General features: G+C 44.8%; 1 protein-coding gene across 1 annotated transcript in view; it reads left to right on the top strand.

Annotated features, from left to right (window-relative positions):
- The window catches only part of TRPC6 (transient receptor potential cation channel subfamily C member 6), a 319,531-nt gene extending 296,177 nt beyond the window's left edge, over positions 1-23,354 (top strand). Inside the window, exons 10-12 of the mRNA XM_040340191.1 lie at positions 14,727-14,810; positions 17,789-17,864; positions 22,904-23,354. Coding sequence (XP_040196125.1) covers positions 14,727-14,810; positions 17,789-17,864; positions 22,904-23,043 — 300 coding nt within the window. The 3' untranslated portion in view covers positions 23,044-23,354. The remainder of the gene's footprint in view (positions 1-14,726; positions 14,811-17,788; positions 17,865-22,903) is intronic.
- The last annotated feature ends 4,007 nt before the right edge of the window (positions 23,355-27,361 follow it).

The raw sequence follows: 27,361 nt of genomic DNA, 5'->3' as shown, positions 1-27,361 counted from the left end.
GGGCGTTGGCCAAAAACTTGTTTTGCATACAGACGACAAAACGTTGTCAGCCAACAAATACGAAACAACTTAGTTTTTCAGCTCTTTACCGCCACCCTTTGGGCAACTTCTGCTATTGTTGTCTGATGTTTAGCATTGGTTCGGAGCATGCGTGTTTGTAATTTTAGCGCCACCCTTTGGGCAACTTCTGCTAAAGTTATGCTATGGTTCAGCTTCGTACACACGATCGGACTTCCATCAAACAAATCCGTGGATTTTTGTCTGAAGGGCGTTGTTCGTGAACTTGTTCTGCATACAGACGGCAGAACATTTTCAGCTCTTTACCACCACCCTTTGGGCAACTTCTGCTATTGTTGTCTGATGTTTAGCATTGGTTTGGAGCATGCGTGTTTGTACTTTGGATTTTAGTCCGACAGATTTGTGTACACGAAGTGAGGGAGTGAGTATTACCGTGCTACCAAGAAGTGGGGGAAGGGGAAAAGGGAAGGGGGTACGACTGCGGCACTGAAAGGTGTATCAGACCATAACAGATATAAAGAAAAGGGTAGTGCTGCACTGTAAATAGGGAATGGGGTACAAGTGTAGAGGAAGTGTAGCAAATCCTTATATGTAAAAAGATACAGCAGTAAGGTAAGGGGACATCCTCACTTATTTTGAAGAGAACACCGGAAACCCACTTTTCTTCACGTTATTTTGGCATCTACACCTGCACTTTTATTTTTGAATTTTTCCTTCGTTATGCTTATAGGCTTTTTGTTGCATGGACATTTAACTTAGCCTATTTCAGTCACTGTTGTGTGATGCACGCTATACACCCCATTGGTTAACAGTACACCAATTATTGTTGTATTACACTGTATGATACTAGCACTGTCACGTTCTATTATCCTACTTTTGCCAGCTGGATTAGCTTCACTGTAGCACGTTAATTTTGATGTCATTATTTTTTCACATTGTCATTTTGATCATTAGACAGACTGTATCTTTTTACATATAAGGATTTGCTACACTTCCTCTACACTTGTACCCCATTCCCTATTTACAGCGCAGCACTACCCTTTTCTTTAGATTTGTGTACACGCGATCGTATAATCCGACGGAACTCATTTGTTGTCGGAAAATTTGAGAGCATGCACAGCCAACATTAGTTGACGGAATTTCCGACAACAATTGTCCGATGGAGCATACAGACGGTTGGATTATCTGACAAAACACGTCCAGCGGCCAATTGTTGTCGGAACATCCAATCGTGTGTACCGGCCTTTAGCATTGCTTCGGAGCATTCATGTTTGGATCGGATCGGATGACACATCTACTGACATCCGCCTTCCCATAGGAGTCAATGGGTGGTCCGCTTGGATCCACCTGAAAGACAGACAGGCAGATCCAAGCGGGGTTATCGTGTGAAAAGGGCCTAAAGGTAGAAGTTTTTTTTTACCTTAATGCGTTCTCTGCAGCTTCCCCCCAACCCCCCTTATACTTACCTGAGCCTGATCTCGAACCAGTGATGTGCACAGAAGCAGAAGCTCTATTGGTTCTCTCTCTCCTCATTGGCTCAGACACATCAGCAGGAGCTTCATCCAGTGAGGAGGGAGCAGGAGGGTGGGGCCGAGCTACGCTCGATGGGCCAGATTCTCAGAAGAGTTACGACGGTGTATCTCAGGAAACACCGTCGTATCTCTTTCTGAGCCCGGGTATCTATGCGAGTGATTCCTAGAATCATTTTCGCATAGATATGGCCAAGATCCGACAGGTGTCACTGTCACTTACACCGTTGGATGTTAGATGTAATGCAACGCCGGCCGCTAGGTGGCGTTTACGTTCAGTTCTTATTTGACTATGCAAATGAGCCTGATGCGCCGATTCACGAACGAATTTGCGTCGCGTACGTCGTTTCCGTAAGCGTAAGGTTACCCCTGCTATATGAGGGGTAACCTTACGCCAGTCTGCCGTATGCCATGTTAAGTATGGCGTCGGGTCCGCGTCGTCTTTTTCCGTCGGTTACGTCGTTTTCCTAAGTCGTTCTTGAATACGACTTTACGTCAATGACGCACACGTCGGCGTCATTGACGTTTTCCGTCGTGAGCTGGAGCATGCGCACTGGGCTATTTTTCAGCCCGGCGCATGCACAGTTCAATCGGCACAGGGGCGCGCTTAATTTGAATACAAGCCGCCCCCTTTGAATTACGCGGCCATACGCCGGGCCAATTACACTACGCCGCCGCAAATTACGGAGCAAGTGCTTGGAGAATACGGCACTTGCTCCAGTAAGTTGCGGGGGCGTGGTGTAAATGGCATACACTATGCCAACGCAGATTCTACGAGAATCTGGCCCTGTGTGTCAATTGACACACAGGGCATGGCTTGGGAGCGAGCCCGCACAATTGCCCTCATAGCAAACGCCTTGCTATGGGGGCATTCAAGGAAGAGGAGCCATAACTGCCGGCATGGGACCCCAGAAGAGAAGGATCGGGGCTGCTCTGTGCAAAACCATTACACAGAGCAGGTACGTATGACATGTTTGTTGTTTTTAAAAGATAAAAATGGCCCTTTTACAATCATTTTAAATCCAGTCCTGAAAATGATGCAGCACTTGGGAGCATCTGGGTGGAGTTGAGCTAAACTTGGCATAATTTCAGGCCATCGCTGTGCAGATGCTTCAAGTTCTGGCAGAGCTGTAGATTTCAGATTGAAAGACGGGTCACCATGCTTCAGGTCAAAGGAAGAAAATAGCTGCTGGTGTATATTTTGTCTTCCGAGTTCTCTGCATCTTTTGGACATGTGTATCAATTCATTACATGGAATGTTTCCTCTCATTCTGTGATATTACCAGCGGAAAGACTCTTGGGCCAGCTGCTAGACTAATAAATCGCAGAACCGATAGATTGTCATAGGAACAAATTAACGGCGTGCCTGCATTAAACACATAAGCCCCAAGCACAGAAATACAAGAGTAAATATTTGATCCAGTTACATCGGATCCGTCGCTGAGCGTATATTGCTGCCTGCATCGGATGTGGCAGATTTCTTCACATAGGCATTCATTAAATGTCTATATTATTAGTGTCAATTCCGTCTCCATCTCAGCCTGCCTGGGCACTGATAAGTCTGCAGTGATGTGTGAAGAAAACCCTTCATAACTCAATAAATGAAACAAAGGAGGCTTTCTATAGTGTCAGATAATAAGCAAATGTGAATTCATAAGAATTATCGGTATTCGCCTTCTCCTGCGTATATTTCATTGGAATCGGAAAAGCAGTAAATGAAAGCTGTGGGCTGAATATCCAGGCTTATTGTTTAAAGAGTACCTGTTATCTTTAGATGATAGTGTCAGCCTCTTTGAGGATTAGATCAGTGTTACATGTCTGGCGCAAACAAACAAACGAAAAAAAAAAAAACAATTGCAACCTCACTGTGCCCATCAAACACAGCTACTGTGCCCATCAATTGCCACCACTGTGCCTATCAAATGCAGCCACTGTGCCCATCAAACGCAGCCACTGTGCCCATCAATTGTCACCACTATGCCATGCCATCAATTGTCGACACTGTGCCGTGCCATCAATTGTCGCCACTGTGCCGTGCCATTAAAGGGGTTGTAATGACAAAAAAAGGTTCCTCTTAAATTAAAGTCTGACAGTAGCTGATAAAGTAAAAAGTAATGTTTTGCATTATAACTAGTTTGATACCTGTTGAAATCGAGCTGTTTTATTCACCTCCAGCACTCCTGAATCGTTATTCTCACTGACTTCCTGGTTTGCGGTGCGCATTCATTCTTGCTACATCACGGCCTAATGGGAACTACAGTTCCCATTAGGCTTAGCCTCCATGCCTGTGAGGGATAAGAGAGCATCTTCACACAGGGCTGTAGTCATAGGGAGGGGGTGAGCACATTCTGCTTTCCACCATGCAAAACGGCTCAGATGCTGGTGGAAAGCAAGAAGAGGAGAGACAGGAAATGGCATTTTCAAACCTGGATTACTGTATTTTGGAGGTCAAAAGGAAAAACGAGGTAAGTGATATTTAAATGCTCTAGCTTACAGCAATCAATTGATCTAATAAAAAACAAACATTTTGTGTTCCTTTAATTGTCGCCACTGTGCCGTGCCAGTTTGCCCTGTAAAAGGCCACCCCAGATTGCCCCCCCCCCCCCCACCCGGCACTTACCTTTCTCAGGTCAGCCATCTTCCCTCCACTGTCCCTTGATGTCTTCTCCTGCCCTCATCACATGCCAGACAAAGGGGTCCTGCGTGGCTCCGTAACGTTGCACTCTCCTTGTGCTGTGATCATGCAATTAATCATCCGCTTGGACGCTATTTACGTTGTTCCAGGGTGTGCTGGCAAATATTCTCATTATTACTCCTGCCCTTGATGTCGCTTCAGCCAATCAGGTTACCGGTAACCAGACCTGGTGAACCTGATTGGCTGAGACGCATGTCAGTGTTAACCAGGGAACGCACACCCTGTGCGTCCCCTGGTTAACTATTTAGAAGCCGATTAGAGCCCACCGGCTGTAATCGGGAAGCTTATTAGAGCCGCTGGCTCTGATAGACACTTCCAAAGCCAACCAACTGCTGTTATTCAGATGGTCGGCGCTCACCAGGGGGCTAGCAGCGGCAGCGGTGCTGGCGACAATACATAGATTCATGCAATGCATGAATCTATGTATTGTTGACTTGAGTGATGGTGCAGGAGAGAGAGGCGGTGGTGCTCCTGCGCCCACTAGTGACACACGGCCACTGGTGAACATGCATTGTGATGTGCATTTATTTGTGCATACTACATACATAGTATGTATATATGTGTACTAATTCTGAATGGCAACCCAGTGCATGTATCCTGTATAAAGAAGTGCACCTGCCCTTTAGATAGGAAAGCTCTGTGCATTGTGGTGCACCGTGTCAGACACAAAATAGTAGGGACTCTATAGGGATTCATGATCTGCCTCCATGTGTCCGTAAAGCTCAGCGGGGATCCTCCATAAAATCCCCGCTGAGCCGTCGGCTGACAGGGCGGTCCCCGCACACTGTGCAGGGGCCGCCCTGTCTTTCCTTCGCTCTCCCCTATGGGGGGATCGGATGAACACGGACGTATGTCCGTGTTCATCTGATCCGATCCGCAAGCTGAAAAAAAAATAGAATTTTCTTCCGTCCGCAAAATCGGAGCTTTGCAGAGGCGGGTGATTATGGGTGTCAGCGGATGTTTATCCGCTGACACCCGCAATCACATAGGGACCCATGTATGTCCCGTTTTCATCCGCAAACAGATGGATGAAAATGTGGACATACGGTCCGCACATGTGAAAGGGCCCTAAGGTGAAAAACCTGCCACTCAGCAGCCCCCTCGAGCCCCCGTTATACTTACCGGAGCCCTGTGTTTCCCACGACGGGAACAAGCACACCAGTTCAGTGTCTTTTGTCCTGATTGGATAGATTGATAGCAGCGCAGGCATTGGCTCCCGCTGCTGTCGATCAAATCCAATGACGTGGGTGCTTGGGGGTGGGGCCGAGCCCTGCTTTCTGTGTCAATAGAAGCAGGAAATGGGAGCATGCCCGCACAGGTTTCCTGGAGGAGATCGATTCTCCAACGGGGCACTTGAGAAGAGGAGGAGCCAGGAATGCCACTGAGGGACCCCAGAAGAGGAAGATCAGGGCCACCAACTACACAGCGGAGGTAAGTATGACATGTTTGTTTTTTTTGTTTTTTTTAAACCCTGAACCTTTACAACCCTTTTAAAGCAACAATCATCAGCGAATCAAAACATGCATACTAATGTGCTTCAGCTAGAATACAGCATTAAAGATTACTAGGAATGTTAAAATCTCTGTGGCAGGAGAAATCCATATATAAACTGCTAAAAAAAATGAAAGGAACACTTTTTAAGTTGAGTATAACATCAAGTCAATTAAACTCCTGGGATTAACAAATGGTGTACTCATACGCATCTGTGTTTAAAACGCATCTAAGCACGAGTATTTTATTGATCATCACACAGGAACTTTTCTCTTGGAAAACACATGTAGTAACATTTTACAGCCATGTAAATGAGGCCTAATACAATAACCTTGTCCGTTTAACCACTTGCCAACCACGCTATAGCAAAAGTTGGCTACAGCGCGGTCTTCCAGTTTTGGGAGGGAGTCAATAGATGTCCAGTGCTGCATTTTTCCACATGAAGATAGTGTTGTAGTGTGAACAGGACGCATAGAAGCAATTCTTTTCTATGGGCCTTTGCGGTGAGTGGCGATCGAGTACAGAAAAATACCCATTACCGTAAATAGTCTGACTGTGCCCTTCACAAGTAGACCAAGCTGTCCAACAAAAAGTGACAGTTTTTGGCAAACTCTTACCACTTATGATAGACAGCTTGGTCTTTATTGGGTATAAAAATATAAAAGGCATAGGAAACTAAAAAAATTAAAAAAATAAAGAATCCAAACAATGAATACTGACATTACATGTGTACATCCCATACATCTATTAGATTGTAAGCTCTTGGGTGCAGAGCCCCCTTAACCCTTTTATATTAAATTACTCTGCACAAACTATTGGGGCTCTATAAGTCCTGAATAATAATAAGCAGAATACAATCATATTTGCAGTAGTGGTCCTTTAAAGTAACTGCATCTTGAATTTCAGAAAGATTCACTTCTGGCAATAAATAATGTTCATTTCATCATTTCTGTGTTCAGAGAGACAAGAGATACAAGTCAGTATTCACTTTGTGTAATGTTATTTTGAAGACAGATGCAGACTGCCAACAAACACACAGTTCAATTATATCTAACTTATGGTGACTGAGTCATAGAAACCTTGATCTAAGATCGCCTCCTACTGGTGAAATAATAGTAACAATCCATGATGATAAAATGACAATAAAAATAGTACAGAAAATATTAGATTTGTGCAAAGATGAGCAAACCTGGTGATTTCATGGTTGGCTGAGAATAGATAATGTCAGTCCATAGTAGGAAATAAATAAAAGGGTAATAATCACGGTCTTGCCTGGTAGATGAAATTCTGAACCTTTCACAATGTGTATGTCAGAGGTAGGAGCAGTGTATTCTGTAATCCAATGTGGCATTGTCATAATTGATTGTTTATTAAATGGTGCATATGTTTAATAATTAATTTGGAATAGTATAATTATTAAACTATGAATATGAATTAATAGCTCTGGGAATTATGGCTATGGACCAACTGATTGAGGGGATTGAAAGTCCAAATTATTGACTCAAATACTAAGCTTTTGATTTTTTCTGTGTATTCCATAATAAAGATGCATGTGTATCTAAAGCAATTTTTTGCATTGCACAGAGCATTGAGGGATTAGAATCCTTATTAGGTTTTTATTGCTGTTTGTACCCCTGGAGATTCATTCTCTCTATGGTGTCTCTCCTAGTGAGGGAGTGTCAACATTTTTAACTTTTAACAGGAACACAGGAGAAATCTTTCAGCGGAGATACTCGTGGAGTCAACTGTCTAAAGCCTCGTACACATGATAGGTTAACCAGAGGACAACGGTCTGAAGAACCGTTGTCTTAGGTTAACCTATAAAGCTGACTGATGGTTCGTCGTGCCTACACACCATCAGTTAAAAAAACGATCGGGTCAGAACGCGGTGACGTAAAACACAACGACGTGCTGAAAAAAACAAAGTTCAATGCTTCCAAGCATGCGTCGACTTGATTCTGAGCATTAGAAGAAGGAAAATCACCGCTCAAGGTGGGTCTGCTATAGGGTCATACACAGGTGCTGGCAGTGCACTAGGCAAGCATGGGCGTAAAATGAAGGATGGATGGCCGCACTCCAAACCAAACAGGTTGTCTTTATTTAAACGAACAGCAAAACATACCAGATCACAGCAACAGAAACAGGAGGATAACCGACGTTTCGCACTGACTTAGTGCTTATTCATGGCTGATTCTGAGCATGCATGGATTTTTAACCGATGGTGGTTTGTATGTACTAACGATCAGTTTTAACTTATCGGTTAGCAATCCATCAGTTACATTTTAAAGCAGGTTTACATTTTTTTAACCGAAGGTTAAATAACCTATGGGGCCCACACACGATCGGTTTGGACCGATAAAAACGGTGCATCAGACCGTTGTCCGCTAGTTAACCTATCGTGTGTACGAGGCCTAAGAGGAGATTAAGGCTGGGTTAACACTATTGCGAATTGGATGCGGATTCCCTGCATCCAATTTGCAATTAGATTTTGAATGGCTCTCTATGGAGCCGGTTAACATATCTCCGCTGTGGCTCTGGTTGCGCAAATTTGCGCAGTAGTCGTGTGTGTCTTTTGGTCCGTTTCAGGTCCGAATTGAGCCAAAAATGAAATGAAATCGACCTAAAACAGTGAACGGTGACGCTCCGTGCGGAGATAGTGTAAACCCAGCCTGATCTCACTTTGGAAAGATTTCTAATTACTTCCTATGTTGTATGTCCTGACGTGGCAAAAAAAAGTGTAGGTTTTAGATATAATCTAACCACCCTTGCATTATCAGCAAACATTAATCAGTAGGGTTGTCCGCATACCACTTTTTTGAGACCGAGTACAAGTACCGATACTTTTTTTCAGATACTCGCCGATACCGAATACCGATACTTTTTTTTTAATTTCATGTGACAGTGGCAGTATTTTTTTATATTTTTTTACAGTGATTTTTTTTTGGGGGGGGGGGGGGTGAATTGTCAGTGTGTTTGTTTGTTTTTTACATTTTATTTTTATTTATTTTTTTAAATATTTATTGCAATTTTTTTTTTTCATCAGCCATGTTGGGGGTCTTTGGTGAGATATCAGGGGTCTTAAAAGACCTCTGAAATCTCCCCTTTAAGACAGAGAAAGGGACTAAGGACACAGATTCCCCAGTCCCTTTCTCTGCAGCCTCAGCTGAAATGAATGGAGGGAAGCTCCTCTCCATTCATAAACTGAAGCATCGTAAACACAGGTTACGATGATCACTGACTCTGTCCATTCGGAAAAGGTAGGAGCCGGGTTTAGCGGCTCCTACCTCCGCTCTACATCCTCACAAATTGAGGGGGGAGAGCGGCACGGACGGGGGGGAGAGAAGAGCGACATGGACGGGGGAGAGAAGAGCGACACGGACGAGGGGGAGAGAAGAGCGACACGGATGGGGAGGGAGAGAAGAGCGGCACGGACGGTAGGGGGTGGGGGGGAGAGAAGAGCGGCACGAACGGAGGGGGGAAATAGCGTCACTGACAGGGGGAGAGAAGAGCGGCACGGGGGGGGGGGGGGGGGGGAGGAAAGACTGCACGGAGAAGAAGACTTGCAACTCCCCTGCCTGCCCAGGTATCGGCTGAGGCATCGGAGCATTTCTCCCGATTAATCAGGTTAAAAAAAATATATCTCCAAATGAGTAACCCTTTGACTATTGAATTCCTGGAATGGGGTTAACACTAGAAGTCCCAGATGCCAGAGGAAAAATCTATTTACTGATCCTCCCTCTTTTTTTGTGTGAACATACTGTACTGTGCTCTGGACAGAGACCAGCACTCAATTTCTTTGGCAGCAGTGCAATGACCTGCAAAAAAAAAACTGCCAATTGCCATCTTTTTCATTTTACAAGAGTTTGCTTTCTATATAGAGGAGAATTATGATGAACTATGATTGGAGCCGCTACACATGGCAAACAATCAGCTTTTAGTTTTCATTTTCAAGAAGCTGAAGCTTGAAGGATTGATTACTTTGCACAGATGCTCCAGATTCTGTCTCCTCTGGTTTAGGAAATTCCTACTATAATGTTTTGGGGTTTTAATTAACACTTTAGGCCCAAAATGTGCATTTTAATACACGTTTTGGAAAAAATACAACTTTTTTGCATGTTTTTATTGGGGAAAATTAAACTGGGTTAAAGTTTAAAGGGGTTGTAAACCCTTGTGTTATTCTATGCATTAAGGTGAAAAAAACTTCTGTCACTCAGCAGCCCCGTTATACTTACCTGAGCCCTGTGTTTCCTATGACGAGAACGAGTACACCAGCTCCGGCAGATGTCTCGTGTCCGAATTTCGTATATTGATAGTAAAGCAGCCATTGGCTCCCGCTGCTGTCAATCAAATCCAATGACGCAGGGGTCAGGGGGAGGGGCTGAGTCCTGCTTTCTGTGTGAATAGAAGCAGAAGCATAACAGGAGAGTGCGCCCGCACGGGTGTCCGCGAAGGAGAGCTCTTCTCTGACGGGGCACTCGAAAAAGGAGGAGCCAGGAGTGCCGCTGAGGAACACCAGAAGAGGAAGATCAACTGCACAGCGGAGGCAAGTATGGCATGTTTGCTTTTTTTTTTTTTTTAAACCCCCAAACCTTTACAACCTCTTTAACTCTAAGCAGTGATAAAATCATTAAAGTTAACCCATCCCCCACCACTATCCACTGGTGAAGGATATAATGCTAGTTTTTCTAATGCAGAAACATACCTCAATCCATGCTCCCACTAGGGTTGCCAACGTTCAGTAAATTTACAAACAGTTTGTAAAATCTGAAATTTTTGCATCTGTCCATGAATGTCCATCATGGATGTGTAGTCTGTATGGCCCAGATTCACGTACAGCGGCGTATCTTTGTGCGGGCGTAGCGCATCTCATATGCGCTACGCTGACGTAACATAGAGAGGCAAGGCCAGTATTCACAAAGCACTTGCTCCCTAAGTTATGGCGGCGTAGCGTAAATGGGCCGGCGTAAGCCCGCCTAATTCAAAGTAGGCAGGTAGTGGGCGTGATGTATTACAATGAAGCGCGACCCCATGTAAATGAAGGGCCGAACGAACGGCGCATGCACGCGCATGCTCAGAATCACGTCGCATATACGCCCTAAGATACGACGGCTCAATGCCTTCGACGTGAATGTAACCTACGCCCAGCCCCATTCACGTACGACTTACACAAACGACGTAAAATCCGGCGGCTGTTCCCTGGTCCATACCCTAACATGACTTACCCCTGCTTAATGAGGCTTAACTTTACGCCGGACGTACGCCTTACGTAAACGGCGTAGATTACAGCGACGGGTGCAAGTACGTTCGTGAATCGGCGTATCTCGGTCATTTGCAACGCGTAAATCAATGGAAGCGCCCCTTGCGGCCAGCCTAAATATGCGCCCAAGATACGCCGGCGTAGGAGATTTACGTCGGTCAGATGGAGCCAAAATTCAGGCGTATCTAGCTTTAAGAATCAGGCGCATAGATACGACAGCGCATCTGTGCACTTACGCGGCGTATATAAAGATACCTCGTTGTAAGTGCTTTTTGAATCCGGGCCTATGTCCGTAATGGACAGATGCAAAAATTACGGATTTTACAAACTGTTTGTAAATTTACTGACGGTTGGCAACCCTGGCTCCCACAGTCTTCCTCCACTCAAAAGTTGTGATGACCGGTCCATGAATCTGCTTTTCTTACTCACCACTGGCCAGCCACCATCATATATATCACTAGGATGGGACATTATTGTCAGTCCTGCATTATATGTGATTATGTAAGCTCACCCACATTGCATCCCAGGAGAGTAGAGTATGTATAACTATTGGTGAGATTTACCTAAATTTGAGCACTCAGAATCTGGTGCAGCTGTGCATGGTAGCCAATCAGCTTCTAACTTCAGCTTGTTCAATTAAGCTTTGACAACAAGCCCGGGTTCACACTGGGCTGCGGGAGTGAAGCCGTGCGAGTTCAGCTGAACTCGCACGATTTCACTCCCGCTGGCAGTCCCGATTTCGGCCGCGATTTCAGAGACATCTGTGCGGGTTTCTGCACAGATGTCAATGTAAATCGCGGCCTGAAATCGCAGAAAGTAGTACAGGAACTACTTTTTGAAATCGGTGCAGCGCCGCAGATGCGGTGTCGCACCGATTAGGACAGTGTCATTGCTGACAATTGCCGGCAAATGCCGCCGATTTGAGATGCGATTTGACATGTCAAATTGTACCAAATCGTACCCAATGTGAACCTGGGCTAAAACCTGGAAGCTGATTGGCTTCTGTGCAAAGCTGTACCAGATTTTGCTCTCTCCAGTTATAGTAAATCCCCCTCCCATGTGTTAGATCACCCCATAGACAAGTGGATGAGTAATATACTCTTTATCAGCTGTGTGGGAGAACACACTTTTAATTGAAATTCTCAAATTGGCAAATTCTCTTGTTCTGGAGGAGTAGAGGCATACCATGCGAGGTGGAGAGGGTTATAGGAGTTGGAGTGGAGGGAGTATGTGTACGAGTATCATAGGCGTGCACAGTCTATTGCATTAGGGTGTGCACCCCAAAGCTCAAACATGCACTACGATGTTCATTCAGAAAGGGAAGGAGATGGTCAATTACATATTTACCGGCCCCTTCCTCCACTCATCCTAAAACATTCTTGCAGCAACAGCTGGCAGGAGAGGAGGGAAGCTGGTAGCACTGCAGAGGGAAGGAGGGACCCAGGGAAGTAGGGGGAATCTGTGCTGTAAAGGGTGATTAGGGTGTGCCTGGGCACACCTGGCACACCCTGTGCGCACGCCTATGACGAGTATGCAGGGGTACCTTCCACGTAGAGTGCCATCATCAACTGCAGTCATATGAAAAGTCTAACGTTAAGGCAGTTCCCCCGTCTTAGAGATGAGTCTTCGCTATGTGAAGTAGTAAACATACAGAGTTCCTATGTGGAAATCCTGCCCCATATCATTACACACTGTAACTTGATATATGTTGCATTAGGAGGGATGCTGCAGAGCCTGCACCCACTCCGCCAGTCCAGCGTACTGGTTACCTTACTCCCAGTAACAGAATGGGGTTCTGGCATGCACCTAGCGTGGACCTCATGCGTGTACTTTTTAACTCCTTCCTTCCTGTACCCATGTGACCAGGCCATGGATCTCTGTGATGTGGGTTCAGTTCCGGTTGCTACTGGAAACGGACCGCTAGGGAGGGAGCCAGGACATCGACCCCCTCGCTATCAGAGGACCTGTCACCTACACCAGGTACCACGCTTAATGACTGGTCGCTTGTGTCTTGAACTGTGCTTGGGTACTCTTAGCAGCTACACTCCTCCTCCTTGTCTTGCCTAGTTAACCCTTCAGCTTTATACTTATTTGTGCTTAACCGACCCTGGCTCTTTTGATACCCAAAACCAACATGCACCTCTTTGAATAACTTCAGTTCAGGCTTAGATCAGTTGATGCCACTTTACTGAGAAGTCTTTGGCAATACAATTCAATGTGTCTATTTCCTAACCCTAACTACAACTAAATGGCTGCCCGGTCATACCTCTGCAAGGTAGAAGCCATTGTTGGTGTTCTCCAGGTACTGGTTGATCTCCATATCCCTGGTCGAACTGCAAGGCGCAGCAGTCCTTCACAGCATGGGCCAAGAGCCCTAGATCTCAGCCTTTCCCTTTTTCAACAAAAGGTGGGTGGGACCAAAAAGCCCGGGAATGGAGCACACACTTAAAGGTCCCCCCCCCCCCCAGGCTGGGCCAGCTACTAACTAGCTAATGCAGCAATAAACAACCTGCCTACAAGTATGAGGGATACGAGTTTTAGGTAAAGGAGATTATGGGGTGGACATATTCGTAAGAAATATTATAAGAGTCGGGATGATATTGATACATTTAAGAACTCTGGGCCAGATTCACAAAGGAGATACGACAGAGTATCTCAGATACTCCGTCGTATCTCTCAGAGTATCTATGCGACTGATTCATAGAATCAGTTACGCATAGATAGCCCTAAGATCCGACAGGTGTAATTGTTTTACACTGTCAGATCTTAGGATGCAGTACCGCGGCCGCCGCTGGGGGGAGTTTGCGTCGTAAACCAGCGTCGGGCATGCAAATTAGGAGTTACGGCGATCCACAACGGTTTTTCGCGTTCGCTACGTCGCTGCTAGTCTAGTTTCCCGTCGCAAATTTAGTCGTCGTTTTGGGTGCCCTAACTTTACACAGCACACGTACTGTATGTGCTGTATAAAGTATGGCCGTCGTTCCCGCGTCGAAATTTAAAAATTCACGTCGTTTGCGTAAGACGTCCGGGAATACGGAAGTACGCTACGCACGTCGCCGTTCGAAAAAATGACGTTACTTTGCGCAAAGCACGGCGGGAATTTTGAAACAGAGCATGCGCAGTAGGTCCGGCGCGGGAGCGCGCCTAATTTAAATGGCACACGCACATTTAAATTACGCGGGCTTGCGCCGGAGGCCGCCAGCGTAGGTTTTCATTGCAAGTGCTTTGTGAATCAGGCACTTGCGATGAAAACTTGCGGCGGTGTAACGTATCTACGATACGTTACGCCGCCGCACTTCTACGTGAATCTGGCCCTCTGACTCATATCTTGCAGTTGGAGTGGAGGGAGTATGCGGGCATGGTCATCTAGATGTGTCAAGCTACACAACTAGTATTAACTGAGATACAGCAGAAGTTAAAATATAACAATACTTTAGACAATTTTTTTCTAAGGACCCCCTCGTTCTCAATATGCTCTCTATACCCCCAATTACACACCTCAGATCATAGTGTAACTTGGACCAGAAGCCAAAGCCCATGACTGGCCTTTTCCCCCTTTAGGCTGTAATGAAATTATTTGAGCTGATATATAGCATTGACTGTAGGGAAACCCAATAACATGAGACTGTCATCCGATATGATGCCGAGTGGCGAATGTGATATTATGTCTATGGATTCTATGAAACTTTTTACATTTAATAGATGTCAATACCTTATTCCTTTGTTTTGTATTCAGTTGGGACAGAGCAAGCACTCAAGCATTAGGAGTTCAGAAGATGGCAACCTGAACAACATAAGCCAAACATCCTCAAGATATCAGGCAAGTACAAAGCATTTTCAAAACCGTAATTATTATACAGTATATAAAAGTCGGTCCACCTCAACTTATATTTCAGTATTTGTTGGATGCTGAGAAGTAAAAACCAGCTAATGGTTTCTTATGTTTCTGTGGGACTACAGTGGTGAGATTTCTACACTTCATTTGTCACATCTACAAACCTTTTACAGCATTTACTGTATATCTCTTTCCTGATGAACTTCCAATCTACTTTTCATAATAATAATCTAAAAGTAAGAGAGATTCCCCCTCCATGTTGGAGCAAGACTGCATCCCTAAATTCCCCTGGGATTTAAGGCTGCATTCACACCAGGGCGTTTTGTCGCCTGAAGCGCGACGCTCAAAAACGCTAGAGGGGAAAAAGACATTATTCCCTATGGAGATGGTTCACATCTCCACTCCAAAACGCCTGACGCCGAACGCCTGAAGCTCGAACAAGTTCCAGACCCTTTTTTCCGCGCGAATCGGGCGGTTTGGGCGTTTTTGAGCGTTTCTATTTCCCATAGAAAGTAATGGAAACGACCATGAGCGTTTGCTACGGGCGTTTTGTCGCTTTAATCAATAGAACATTTCACCCAGGCAGAAGATAAAAAAAATCTACCAACATAGCAACAAGTGATGAAAAGATGACAATTTTTCCTATTGGCTAAAATAAAAAACATCGAAGTACAAAAACGTCGGACGACGCTGTATGCAAACGCGCAAATACGCATGAATACGCGCGACAAAACGCCGGAAAAAAACACCGGACCGAACGTCCTACGCTCAGGTGTGAATGCAGCCTAAAATTCTGGAGGGTGACTAAGCACTGCAGACTCCACCAGTGACCGATTCATTATATGGCCAAAATATGTGGACAAAAGTATGCGGACACACCTCCAAATACGTAGTTCAGGTGTTTCCAGTGATGATACTGTTAATGCTTTAGCATACAAAGATATTTTGAACAATTATTGACTTCTAACCTCATGGCAACATTTTGGAGAAGAACGTGTGCACGTAATTAATTAGTATGCACCGCATACTAGCACACATGGGCGTCCGCTAAAATATTTTTTTAGCATTTAACTCTTTCTTGAAACACTAGCAGGGTTTAACCACTTAAGCACCGGACCATATTGCTGGTCAAAGACCAGAGCACTTTTTGCGATTCGGGACTGCGTCGCTTTAACTGACAATTGCGCAGTTGTGCAACGCGGCTCCCAAACAAAATTGGCGTCCTTTTTTTCCCACAAATAGAGCTTTCTTTTGGTGGTATTTGATCACCTCTGCGGTTTTTAGTTTTTGCGCTATAAACAAAAATAGAGCGACAATTTTGAAAAAAAATTATATTTTTTACTTTTTACCATAATAAATATCCCCCCAAAATATATATAAAAAAAATGTTTTCCTCAGTTTAGGCCGATACGTATTCTTCTACATATTTTTCGCGCGCGGGAGTCAGGAGCGAGTGGGGGGCACGCGTGCGCCCCTATTGGCTGCTGGGAGAGATGACGTAGATCTACGTGATTTCGCCCAGCAGAGCCTACCTGCCGCCGTAAAACTGTGTCAGCTGGTCGGCAAGCAGTTAAAAGTGCCTGGTTAGAGGCCGAATAGCGCAGCTAAAACGATGGTAAAGCATTGCTTTTTAGCACAAACCCCTCCATTCAGCACAGATGGACCCCTCCATTCAGCACAGATCCCTCTTCAGCACATATGGACCCCCTTTAAGCACAGACCCCCCTTCAGCACAGATGGACCCCCCCTTCAACACAGATGGACCCCCCTTCAGCACAGATGGACCCCCCTCCCCATCTCATTCAGTACCTCAGATCAGCCATCAGCGCGGCACCGGCAGCAGGTTCCTGGTGTACACATAAACACTGGAGGGGGAGGTGGCTTCAGTCTGCTCGTTGTGCCTGTGTGACATCCGGCCCGGGACTGCTCAGACAGCCCGCGGCTGCGAGATTCTTTAACACCTTCTCGATTTTCTAGGGGGGGGGGTCAATTACCCCCCTTGCCCTATGGAGCGGATGCCCATGCTAGCGCATTATGAAAAATTTACCAAAGCTCTTCAGCTAGAATAATAATTATTATAGAATAGAAGCAGAAATGTTATTCTCACTCAAGAACTTATGACCCATACATTTTAAGTCCATATAAAACCCCCAAAGGTGTGAAACTCTCTCAGTGCTGCAATTTAATTCAAAGTACAAATTCTCATTTAATGTTTGTGCACTTATATGCTTAATACTTGATGAACTGTCTACTGATATTGTTGAACAGGATCTGATCTTTGAATTTAATTGCTGCACTGAGGGATTGGACGGACGGGATGGACTTTCTTTTCACTTAAATTGGTTGTAAATGTAAGGGCTAATTACAATTATTCTTAAAAAACGGGAAGCCTCCCATTTGGATGTGTACCAGCCAGGCTGCGTTTCTTCTCGCAGAGGAAGCTGTCAGCATAATTTTATGGCCATGTTCCTCTGCTACTGGTTGTAAGTCACATGTGCCTACCAGCCGGGCCTGTTTGTACATTGTTGGATCGAGTTTAGGGTGGAGGAACTTGACTGGCCTGCACAGAGTCCTGACCTCAACCCGATAGAACACCTTTGGCATGAATTAGAGTGGAGACTGTGAGCCAGGGCTTCTCATCAAACTTTGGTGCCTGACCTCACAAATGCACTTCTGGAAGAATGGTCAAACATTCCCATAGACACACTCCTAAACCTTGTGGACAGCCTTCCCAGAAGAGTTGAAGCTGTTATAGCGGCAAAGGGTGGGGCAACTCAATATAGAACCCTACGGACTAAGACTGGCATGCCATTAAAGTTTATATGTGTGTAAAGGCAGGCGTCCCAATACTTTTGGTAATATAGTTTATGTATGCATGATTTCAGACTTGTGTATTTCCAACATTCCAGATTATATATTGTTCAATAACAACATTTTAGTAATGTTTTTCTTCCATTTTGTAGAAAATAATGAAACGTCTCATAAAGCGTTACGTGCTGAAAGCTCAGGTTGACAAGGAGAGTGATGAAGTTAATGAAGGTGAGTCAGAGCAGCCATCAACTGGTGTTTATGATATACAAGGGTTGATTTACTAAAGGAAAATAGACTGTGCACTTTGCAAAGTGCAGTTGCGCCAGAGCTTAGTAAATGAGGAAACGCTCTGCTGAATTCCATCATCCATTCATATGCGACCAGAAAGGCTGTTTTTTTTATCTTCCTTGCACGTGATTGGATATCCTTTGCAAAGTGAAGCTTTACCTCATTTACTAAGCTCTGGAGCAACTACACTTGCAGTCTATTTTCCTTTAGTAAATGGACACATAGGACACTTTTGACGCAATTTTGCGACCACTGTCATTTATACAGCGGTCAGTGCTATAAAAATGCACTGATTACTGTGTAAATGGCACTGGCAGGGAAGGGGTTAACCACTAGGGGGCGATGAAGGGGTTAAGTGTGTCCTAGGGAGCGATTCTGACTGGGGGGGGGGGCTGGGCTACATGTGACACGACAGTGATCACTGCTCCCAATGACAGGGAGCAGAAGATCAGTGTCCTGTCACAAGGCAGATGCTCTGACACTAAGACGTCGCGCTGGCGGGAGGAACCCTCTCACCCAATCCTTATGCAAAGCATAGCAAAGTGATGCTAAGGCTCCTTGGTAGTTATGATCGCAGCTAAACTGTCAGGCCCCGTACACACGACCGAGTTTCTCGGCAGAATTCAGCCAGAAACTCGATGAGAGACGTATTCTGCCGAGAAAACCGGTCGTGTGTACACTTTTCGCCGAGGAAACCGACGAGCATCTCGTCGGGCCAAAAAGAGAACATGTTCTCTATTTCCTCGTTAGTCAATGGGAAAAGTTGGCTCGCCGAGATCCTCGGCGGCTTCACAAGGAACTCGACGAGCAAAACCATGTGTTTTGCCCGTCAAGTTTCGCGGACGTGTGTACGGGGCCTAATGCTGGCCATACACTCCACGGAAAATCGTCCGAACGAACTTTCGCAAAAACGAAAGTTCGTTTGTGAGCGCAAACGATAGTGCCATCATGTAATGACCAATAAATCGTTCAGTGGACATAAAAAAAAAAAAAGGTTAGTTTTTTTTTTTACATATACCTAGTGCAGAAAGTTTGGACGGGAAACACATTAAAGCGGATGTGCCATGGGAAAAAAATATTAAAAGCCAGCAGCTACAAATACTGCAGCTGCTGACTTTTAATATTAGGACACTTACCTGTCCTGGAGTCCAGCGCCGATCGCAGCAGAGGACGAGCGATCGCTCGTCTCTCTGCTGCTCCCCCCGCCATCCACGCTGAGGGAACCAGGAAGTGAAGCGCTGCGGCTTCACTGCCCGGTTCCCTACGGCGCATGCGCGAGTCGCGCCGCGCCCGCCGATTGGCTCCCGCTGTGTGCTGGGAGCCGAGTGTTCCCAGCACACAACAGGGGAGGGGGCGACGGGATGTGACGGAATGCCCGTCTTTTGCCCGTGAATGCCGGGCCGGAAGTGGGTGCAAATACCTGTCTTTAGACAGGTATCTGCACCCCCCTCCCCCCTGAAAGGTGTCAAATGTGACACCGGAGGGGGGGAGGGTTCCGATCAGCGGGACTCCACTTTAGGGTGGAGAACCGCTTTAACCTTCCGATTTATCGTTCGTTTGGCAGAAAATTTCCAAACTTGTCCTTCGTTTTTTTGGCTCAAAAACGTCCAAACGATTATCGATTTTGTGCCCATTAACTGGCCAAAAATCGAAAGATCTTTCTTAACGACCGAATGTCGGCCGAATTTTCGTATAGTGTATGGCCAGCATTAGAAAAGTTCTGTTTCCAGCACACAAGATCCAGCAATCCTGCACACCGGTATTGAAACACTGCCATCTTGTGGTCAAAATAAAGATCTGCATGATAACAATGCACAGTGTTACTTCAGGAATATGAAATGTTGGGTTTACATATTTTTTAAAGTATGCACTAACCTTGAGCAGAATGGCCACTCATCATGGGATGATGTGTTACTGTGATATACGTAGATTCATAAAGGCAACATTTTTTTTTTACAAATTACAAATGTAAGGCAAGACAAACTTCACTGCCACCACCCCCCCAAAACAAATATATATATATACACACACTGCTCAAAAAAATTAAAGGAACACCTGGGATATTGATCTGGTCAGTTAAGTAGTAGAGGGGGAGGGGTGTATACAGAGGGGGTTGTTAATCAGTTTCAGCTGCGTTTCTGTTAATTGAAATTAACAACAGGTGCACTAGATGGGCAACAATGAGACGACCTCCAAAACAGGAATGTTTTTTTCAGGTGGATGTGTCTGACATTTTTCCCTACTCATCTTTTCGGACTGTTTTTCACTAGTTTTGCATTTGGCAGTGTCACTACTGGTAGCACGAGGCGATACTTGGACCCTATAGAGTTTGCACAGGCAGTCCAGCTCCTCCAGGATGGCAAATCAATACGTGTCATTGCCAGAAGGTTTGCCGTGTCTCCCAGCACTGTCTTAAGAGCATGGAGGAGATTCCAGGAGACAGGCAGTTACTCTAGGGCAGTGTTTCCGAACTCCAGTCCTCAAGGCACACCAACAGGTCATGTTTTCAGGATTTCCCTCAGATGAAACGGCTGTGGTAATTACTAAGGCAGTGAAACTGATCAAATCACCTGTGCAAAATAATGGAAAGCCTGAAAACATGACCTGTTGGTGTGCCTTGAGGACTGGAGTTAGGAAACACTGCTCTAGGAGAGCTGGACAGAGCCGTAGAAGGTCCTTAACCTATAAGCAGGACTGGTATCTGCTCCTTTGTGCAAGGAGGAACAGGATGAGCACTGCCAGAGCCCTACAAAATGACCTCCAGCAGGCCACTGGTGTGAATGTCTCTGAACAAACAATCAGAAACAGACTTCATGGGGGTGGCCTGAGGGACCAACATCCTCTAGTGTGCTCTGTGCTCACCGCCGGACACTGTGGAGCTCAATTGGCATTTTCCATTGAACACCAGAATTGGCAGGTCCACCACTGGTGCCCCATGCTTTTCACAGATGAGAGCAGGTTCACCCTGAGCATATGTGACAGATGTGAAAGGGTCTGGAGAAGCCACGGAGAACTTTATGCTGCCTGTAACATCGTTCAGCATGACTGGTTTGGTGGTGGGTCAGTGATGGTCTGGGGAGGCATACCCATGGAGGGAGGCACAGACCTCTACAGGCTACACAATAGCACCCTGACTGCCATTAGGTATCGGGATGAAATCCTTGGACCCATTGTCAGACCCTATGCTGGTGCAGTGGGTCCTGGGTTTCTCCTGGTGCACGTCATGCCCGGCCTCATGTGCCGAGAGCATGCAGCCAGTTCCTGGAGGATAAAGAAATTGATACCATTGAATGGCCCCCACTCTCACCTGACCTAAATCCAAAAGAACACCTCCTGTGCTACCAGGTTGCACCTCAATCTGTTCAGGAGCTCAGTGATGCTCTGGTCCAGATCTGGGAGGAAATACCCCAGGACACCATCCATCGTCTCATTAGGAGCATGCCCTGATGTTGTCAGGCATGCATACAAGCACTTGGGGGGCATACAAACTACTGAGGACCATTTTGAGTTGTTGCAATGAAATTTCAGCAAAATGGACTAGTTTGCTGCATAATTTTTTCACTTTGATTTTTGTGGTGTTTTTAAATTCAGCCCTCTGTAGGTGGATAATTTTAATTTCCATCAAATGATGTGCCATCCTTTCATTTCTAACACATTACCCAGTCCATATCAGTATAGATATCCAGCATGAGATTTTTGCCCGTTGAGATCTGATATGTTTTCAAAGTGTTCCTTTAATTTTTTTGAGCAGTGTATATATTTTATATACAGTATATATAAATAATTTGGACAACAGAAAATACCATAAAACAAAAATGTAATATTCTCATCTTATGATGCACATATAGTTCACAATTCATATTCTCAGTATGAAAGGAAACAAAAAAATGCCTCTATATAAACAGAGGAGATAGTGGACCTGTGTACCACACATATAATCACTCCCTAAAAATTCATAAATCAGTAGAATTTTTTTTTTTTACATACAAAAGATTTTATGAAAAAATGTCCTATCCTTCTACATGTTTATATTTAGTGGACCTCCCTCCCTTACACATTTTTTCAGCATTCACATCATCGGGGCTATGGAGTCCATATACTGTACAGGCACTTCTATTGTATAATGTGGCCACTGTACTTACCATTAGACATGTGCATTCGTTTTCGTCCGAATTTATTTTTGTCCGAATTTCGGGTAATTTCATTATTATTTTAACAAACGAAAATGAACGCGCAGAATCCGAAATCCGAAATAAAACAATGCTTTATTTTCGTTGCTACAACAGTTCGATATATATAGAAGTTTCGACATGACGCTGACAATAGCAATCTGTGTCTACCGAACCTGTGGTCGAATGTGCCTAACCTTAACTCTATTAGTCCAAGATTATTCTACATAGAGAGGAAAGATTCGACATGAACGTCGAAGATTTGACGAAGCAGCGAAAAACATACACATGTTGAATCTGTCATTGAAGGCTTATGGTGTCTGTCAAAAGTTCTAAGAAGATTCGACAAGCAGCTAAACTGTACGACGCCGCATCCGTACATTTCCGGTCAAATGCTCCGCCCATAGGCTATAGAAGAATTCGAATGTTGGTTGACTAGTAATAATAATTTATAAATATAATTATTACTAGTGTCATACAACATTAGAATTCTTCTATAGCTTGTAGGGGGAACATTCGACCAGAAATGTACGATTGCGGCGTCGTACAGTTTCGCTGCTCCATCGAATCTTCTTAGAACATTCGACAGACACCATGAGCCTTCAATGACAGATTCGACCTTAATTCATTCGGATTTTCGGACGAATGCATTTTTTAACAAAACAAAATAAATAAAAACAAATTTCGAGAGTAACTAAATTCATTTATTTTTCGGACGAAAACGAAATTCCGAAACAAAATGTTTCAGTGTACACATGTCTACTTACTTACCATGTGATCTTTTATATACTTTATTTTAAATATTTTCAGGAGAACTGAAGGAAATTAAGCAGGACATCTCTAGTCTGCGCTATGAGCTCCTTGAGGAGAAAAGTCACAACACAGAAGACCTGGCGGAACTGATCAGAGAACTTGGGGAGAGACTGTCATTTGAACCTAAGCATCAATAGAATCACAACAGGCCTCCATGTCTAGCCAACTTAATAGTGTAGGGAAGTGTCCACGTGAGATGGTCCCTCTTTTGTCAAAGTGTCGGATTTCAAGAGGTTCTTTAGAAAAGGTTCATTGTCATTCTATGTATGGGAGTGCAGTAAAGATAGGCAACCTTTACTGCATCAATTTCCACAAGAGCGCAAATAGTTGTTTAAAGTGTAAACCCTTATCTGCCATCATATGTGCTTAGATACAGTGGGCCGGATTCAGAAAGATGAGCGCATCTTTCTCCGATACGTTACGCCGCTGTAACTTTAGGCGCACGTTCTGTATTCAGAAAGAACTTGTGCCCTTAGTTACGGTGGCGTAACGTATGTGTGGCGGCGTAAGCCCGCCTAATTCAAATGGGGATGTTGGGGGCATGTTTTATTAAAATTTTACTTGACCCCATGTTTTTCACGTTTTTTTTGAACGGCGCATGCGCCATCCGTAAAATATCACAGTGTCCATTGCATCAAATTACGTTGCAAGAACGTATTGGATTCGACGTGAACGTAAATGACGTACAGCCGTATTCGCAAACGACTTACGCAAACAACGTAAAAATTTCAAAACTCGGCGCGGGAATGACGGCCATACTTAACATTAGCTACGCCTCATATAGCAGGGGTAACTATACGCCGAAAAAAGCCGAATGTAAAAAAATGCGCCTGGCGGGACGTACATTTCTGAATTTCCGTATCTAGTTCATTTGCATATTCCTTGCGTAACTACACGGAAGCGCCACCTAGCGGCCAGCGTGATTATGCAGCCTAAGATACGACGATGTAAGACACTTACACCAGTCGGATCTTAGGGATATCTATGCGTAACTGATTCTCTGAATCAGGCGCATAGATACGACTGACTGCACTCAGAGATACAACGGCGTATCAGGAGATACGCCGTCGTATCTTGTATCTGAATCTGGCCCAGTATGTGGATGAGTATTGAGGAAGATGCTGTCATAGGTACTCAAATCAAAATAATCCATACATGGGCAGCATAACCATGGCTGATTTCAGATGGGGGCTCAGTTACACACAACCCCAGTTCTCCTCATAAGGCTGAAGCCTCGTACACACGACCGGTTTTCTCGGAAAAAAAAAACAGCAAGAAAACTGCTTCTTGCTGAGATTACCGTTCGTGTGTACGAGGCATTCAGGTTTCTCGTTAGGAAATCTGGCCAGAATCTCGACAAGAAAAAAAAAAAAAAGGAGAACCTGCTCTCTTTTTTCTCGTCGAGATTCTTGTTGGCCTGTTTCCCGACAAGAAACCCGAGAGTGTGTATACTTACATGTCGTCGCTGTGGCAACCCATGCATGCTCGAAATTACTTTAACGCATGTGGTAGCTTCCACGGCATAGGTAGGGTGAAGCAAGATGGCGGCGACGGCATCGAATGTCACAAGCGCATGCTCGTCTTACGCAATGACGTCACTGCGTTCTTTCCTTTCAAGAGAACCGCGGTTCTTTTAAATCGAAAGTCTGTACACTCGGGCGGCAAGAGTTTCTTGCCTAGAATCTCGTCAGGGAAAACGACGGGTTTTTCCTCACGAGATTCTCGGTCGTATGTACGAGGCCTGAGGGCTGTATATCACAGGACACCGTCTTTGAGCATAAGGGGATAAAGATAAACAATATCTTGAATGGCCAATATACTGTAAGGCTGCGTACACACGATCAGTCCATCCGATTAGAACGGTCCGAAGGACCGTTCTCATCGGTTAACCGATGAACCTGACTGATGGTCTGATGTGCCTACAAATCATCGGTTAAAAAAAAACAATCGTATCAGAACGCGGTGACGTAAAACACAACGACGTGCTGAAAAAAAACGAAGTTCGATGCTTCCAAGCATGCGTCAAATTGATTCTGAGCATGCGTAGGTTTTTAACCGATGCTTTTGCATACTAACCATCGGTTTTGACCTATCAGTTAGGCGTCCATCGGTTACATTTTAAAGCAAGTTCTAATTTTTTGACCGAAGGTTAACTGACCGATGGGGCCCACACACAATTGGTTTGGACCGATGAAAACGGTCCTTCAGTCCGTTTTCATCGGTTTTGAACGATCGTGTGTACACGGCCTAACACAGTCTATATTGCTCCATTTGCCAATCAAGCACTTTGGCCCAGATTCTCAAAGGACTTAAGTCTCTTACGCCGTCGGATCTAAACTGCAATTTTTTTTTTGCCCGCTAGGTGGCGCTTCCGTCAATTTCCGCATCGAGTATGCAAATTAGCTAGATACGCGAATTTCCGAACGTACGCGCGGCCGACGCAGTAAAGTTACGATGTTTACGCTAGGCTTTTCCCGGCGTAAAGTTGCCCCTGCTATATGAGGCGCAGCCAATGTTAAGTATGGCTGTCGTTCCCGCGTCAAAATTTTAAAAAGTTACGTCGTTTGCGTAAGTCGTCCGTGAATGGGGCTGGACGTCGAAACCAATGACGTCCTTGCGACGTCATTTGGAGCAATGCACACTGGGATATTTTACGGACGGCGCATGCGCAGTTCGTTCGGCGCTGGGACGTGCTTCATTTAAATGATACACGCCCCCTACCCACCGAATTTGAATTCCGCCGGGTGATTTACGCCGCCGCAACTTTACAGGCAAGTGCTTTGTGAATAAAGCACTTGCCTGAAAAACTTGCGGCGGCGTAACGTAAATCGGATACGTTACGTCGCCGCAGAGATACGCCCAATGTACCTGAATCTGGCCCAATGTTTCTAATATTCAAGTGTCATTTTCAATTGCAGTATTGAATGAGATTAATTAAAGTGGTTGTAAACCCACTATTTGGACTTTTACCTACAGGTAAGCCTATAATAAGGCTTACCTGTAGGTAAGGAGAATATCTCCTAAACCTGCACGGTTTAGGAGATATTCCCCCCGCAATGCGGGCGGCGCATGCGCAGGAGGGAATCCACGGCTGAAGGACCGGCATCCGCCGGACCCTGCCGCTTTTAAATCTCCCGCGCGCACGCGCGGGAGTGACGTCATCGCCGCTCCAGCCAATCACAGCGCTGGAGCGGCGATACCCGGAAGACACGCCGGAGCAAGATGACATCCTGCTCGGCGTGGACCAGGTAAGTGGTACACACCTCGTTCCGAGGTAAGTATTTCATAATAGGCTAGTATGCGGTTCATACTAGCCTATTATGCCTTTTGCATTGCAGGTTTGGGGGGAAAAAAAAAAAGTTTATGCGGTTTACAACCGCTTTAATGGGCAACAGTTCTTCTTCCAGACCAGGGCTCAAACCCTTTGGTGCCCGCTCACCACAATCACTTGTAAACACAGAAGTCTGGTTTCTGTGTTTACGAGTGACAGCTCTGCACTCTGTGTGTTACCCCCCCTGAACTCTGCACTCTGTATGCAATGCAATCCTGGTATTTAATGCCCCTTTAAGACCCTTCTACTGTTTGTGAAATCTGAATGGGGTCGTGGTTGAGTTCCTGCACCTATTTTCTGAGAAAAAAAGCTCTGTTCCAGACACTTTGATAAACAGGACCCAGTATACTTATAAGCACATATACATCTCCCCATCTTCAGTAATTTACTCTCCAAACAAGAATGAGTTCACTACATACCTGAATATATCAGATACACTGAATACATTGACGGACAACCACTAGTTATATAATACCTATTAACAATTATGGTGTATGTGATAATATTTCATTAAGAGATGGCATCAGTCATTGTGTAATACTATTTAATGGCCCCATTTAAAAACGTATAGGTTTATCTAGACAAAGCCATATATCTGTTGACGTTATGATTTTCCAATCATTGTACAATACTGCAGCCTGCAAAAAAGTATACAGAGTACCTTTTATGGAAGATGTATCTATACATAGGAATCCAGTGTACAAAGACAAAGCTGTATTTTTATTTGTAAAAACTTTGAGTTAATAAAGCTTTATGAATAAACCAAAAAAAAAAAAAAAAGTTTGGGTGATATGAAAAGGCCATCAATGGCTAACAGGTTGTCGTTTTTATTGTTGTTATCCACTTGACCTCCAGAAGATTTACCCAACTTTGTGACCAGGCCTTTTTTTGCTTTTTGGCACTGCATTACTTTAACCACTCCAGCCCCGGACCATTTTGCTGGTCAATGACCGGGCCACTTTTTGCCATTCGGCACTGCATCGCTTTAAAGTGGAGGTTCCCCTAAAAATAAACTTTTAACATTGCATTTATGAGATTAATGACTATTAGAATCGGCTGGTTTTTATAAAAAAATACGTCCGTACATACCGTTTCCTATATGTGTTCTCACCGCCGCTTCCGGG

This window comes from Rana temporaria, chromosome 2 (genome assembly GCF_905171775.1).
Source record: "Rana temporaria chromosome 2, aRanTem1.1, whole genome shotgun sequence".
Classification (NCBI taxonomy): Eukaryota; Metazoa; Chordata; class Amphibia; order Anura; family Ranidae; genus Rana; species Rana temporaria.
This window is presented reverse-complemented; position numbering and strand designations above follow the sequence as displayed.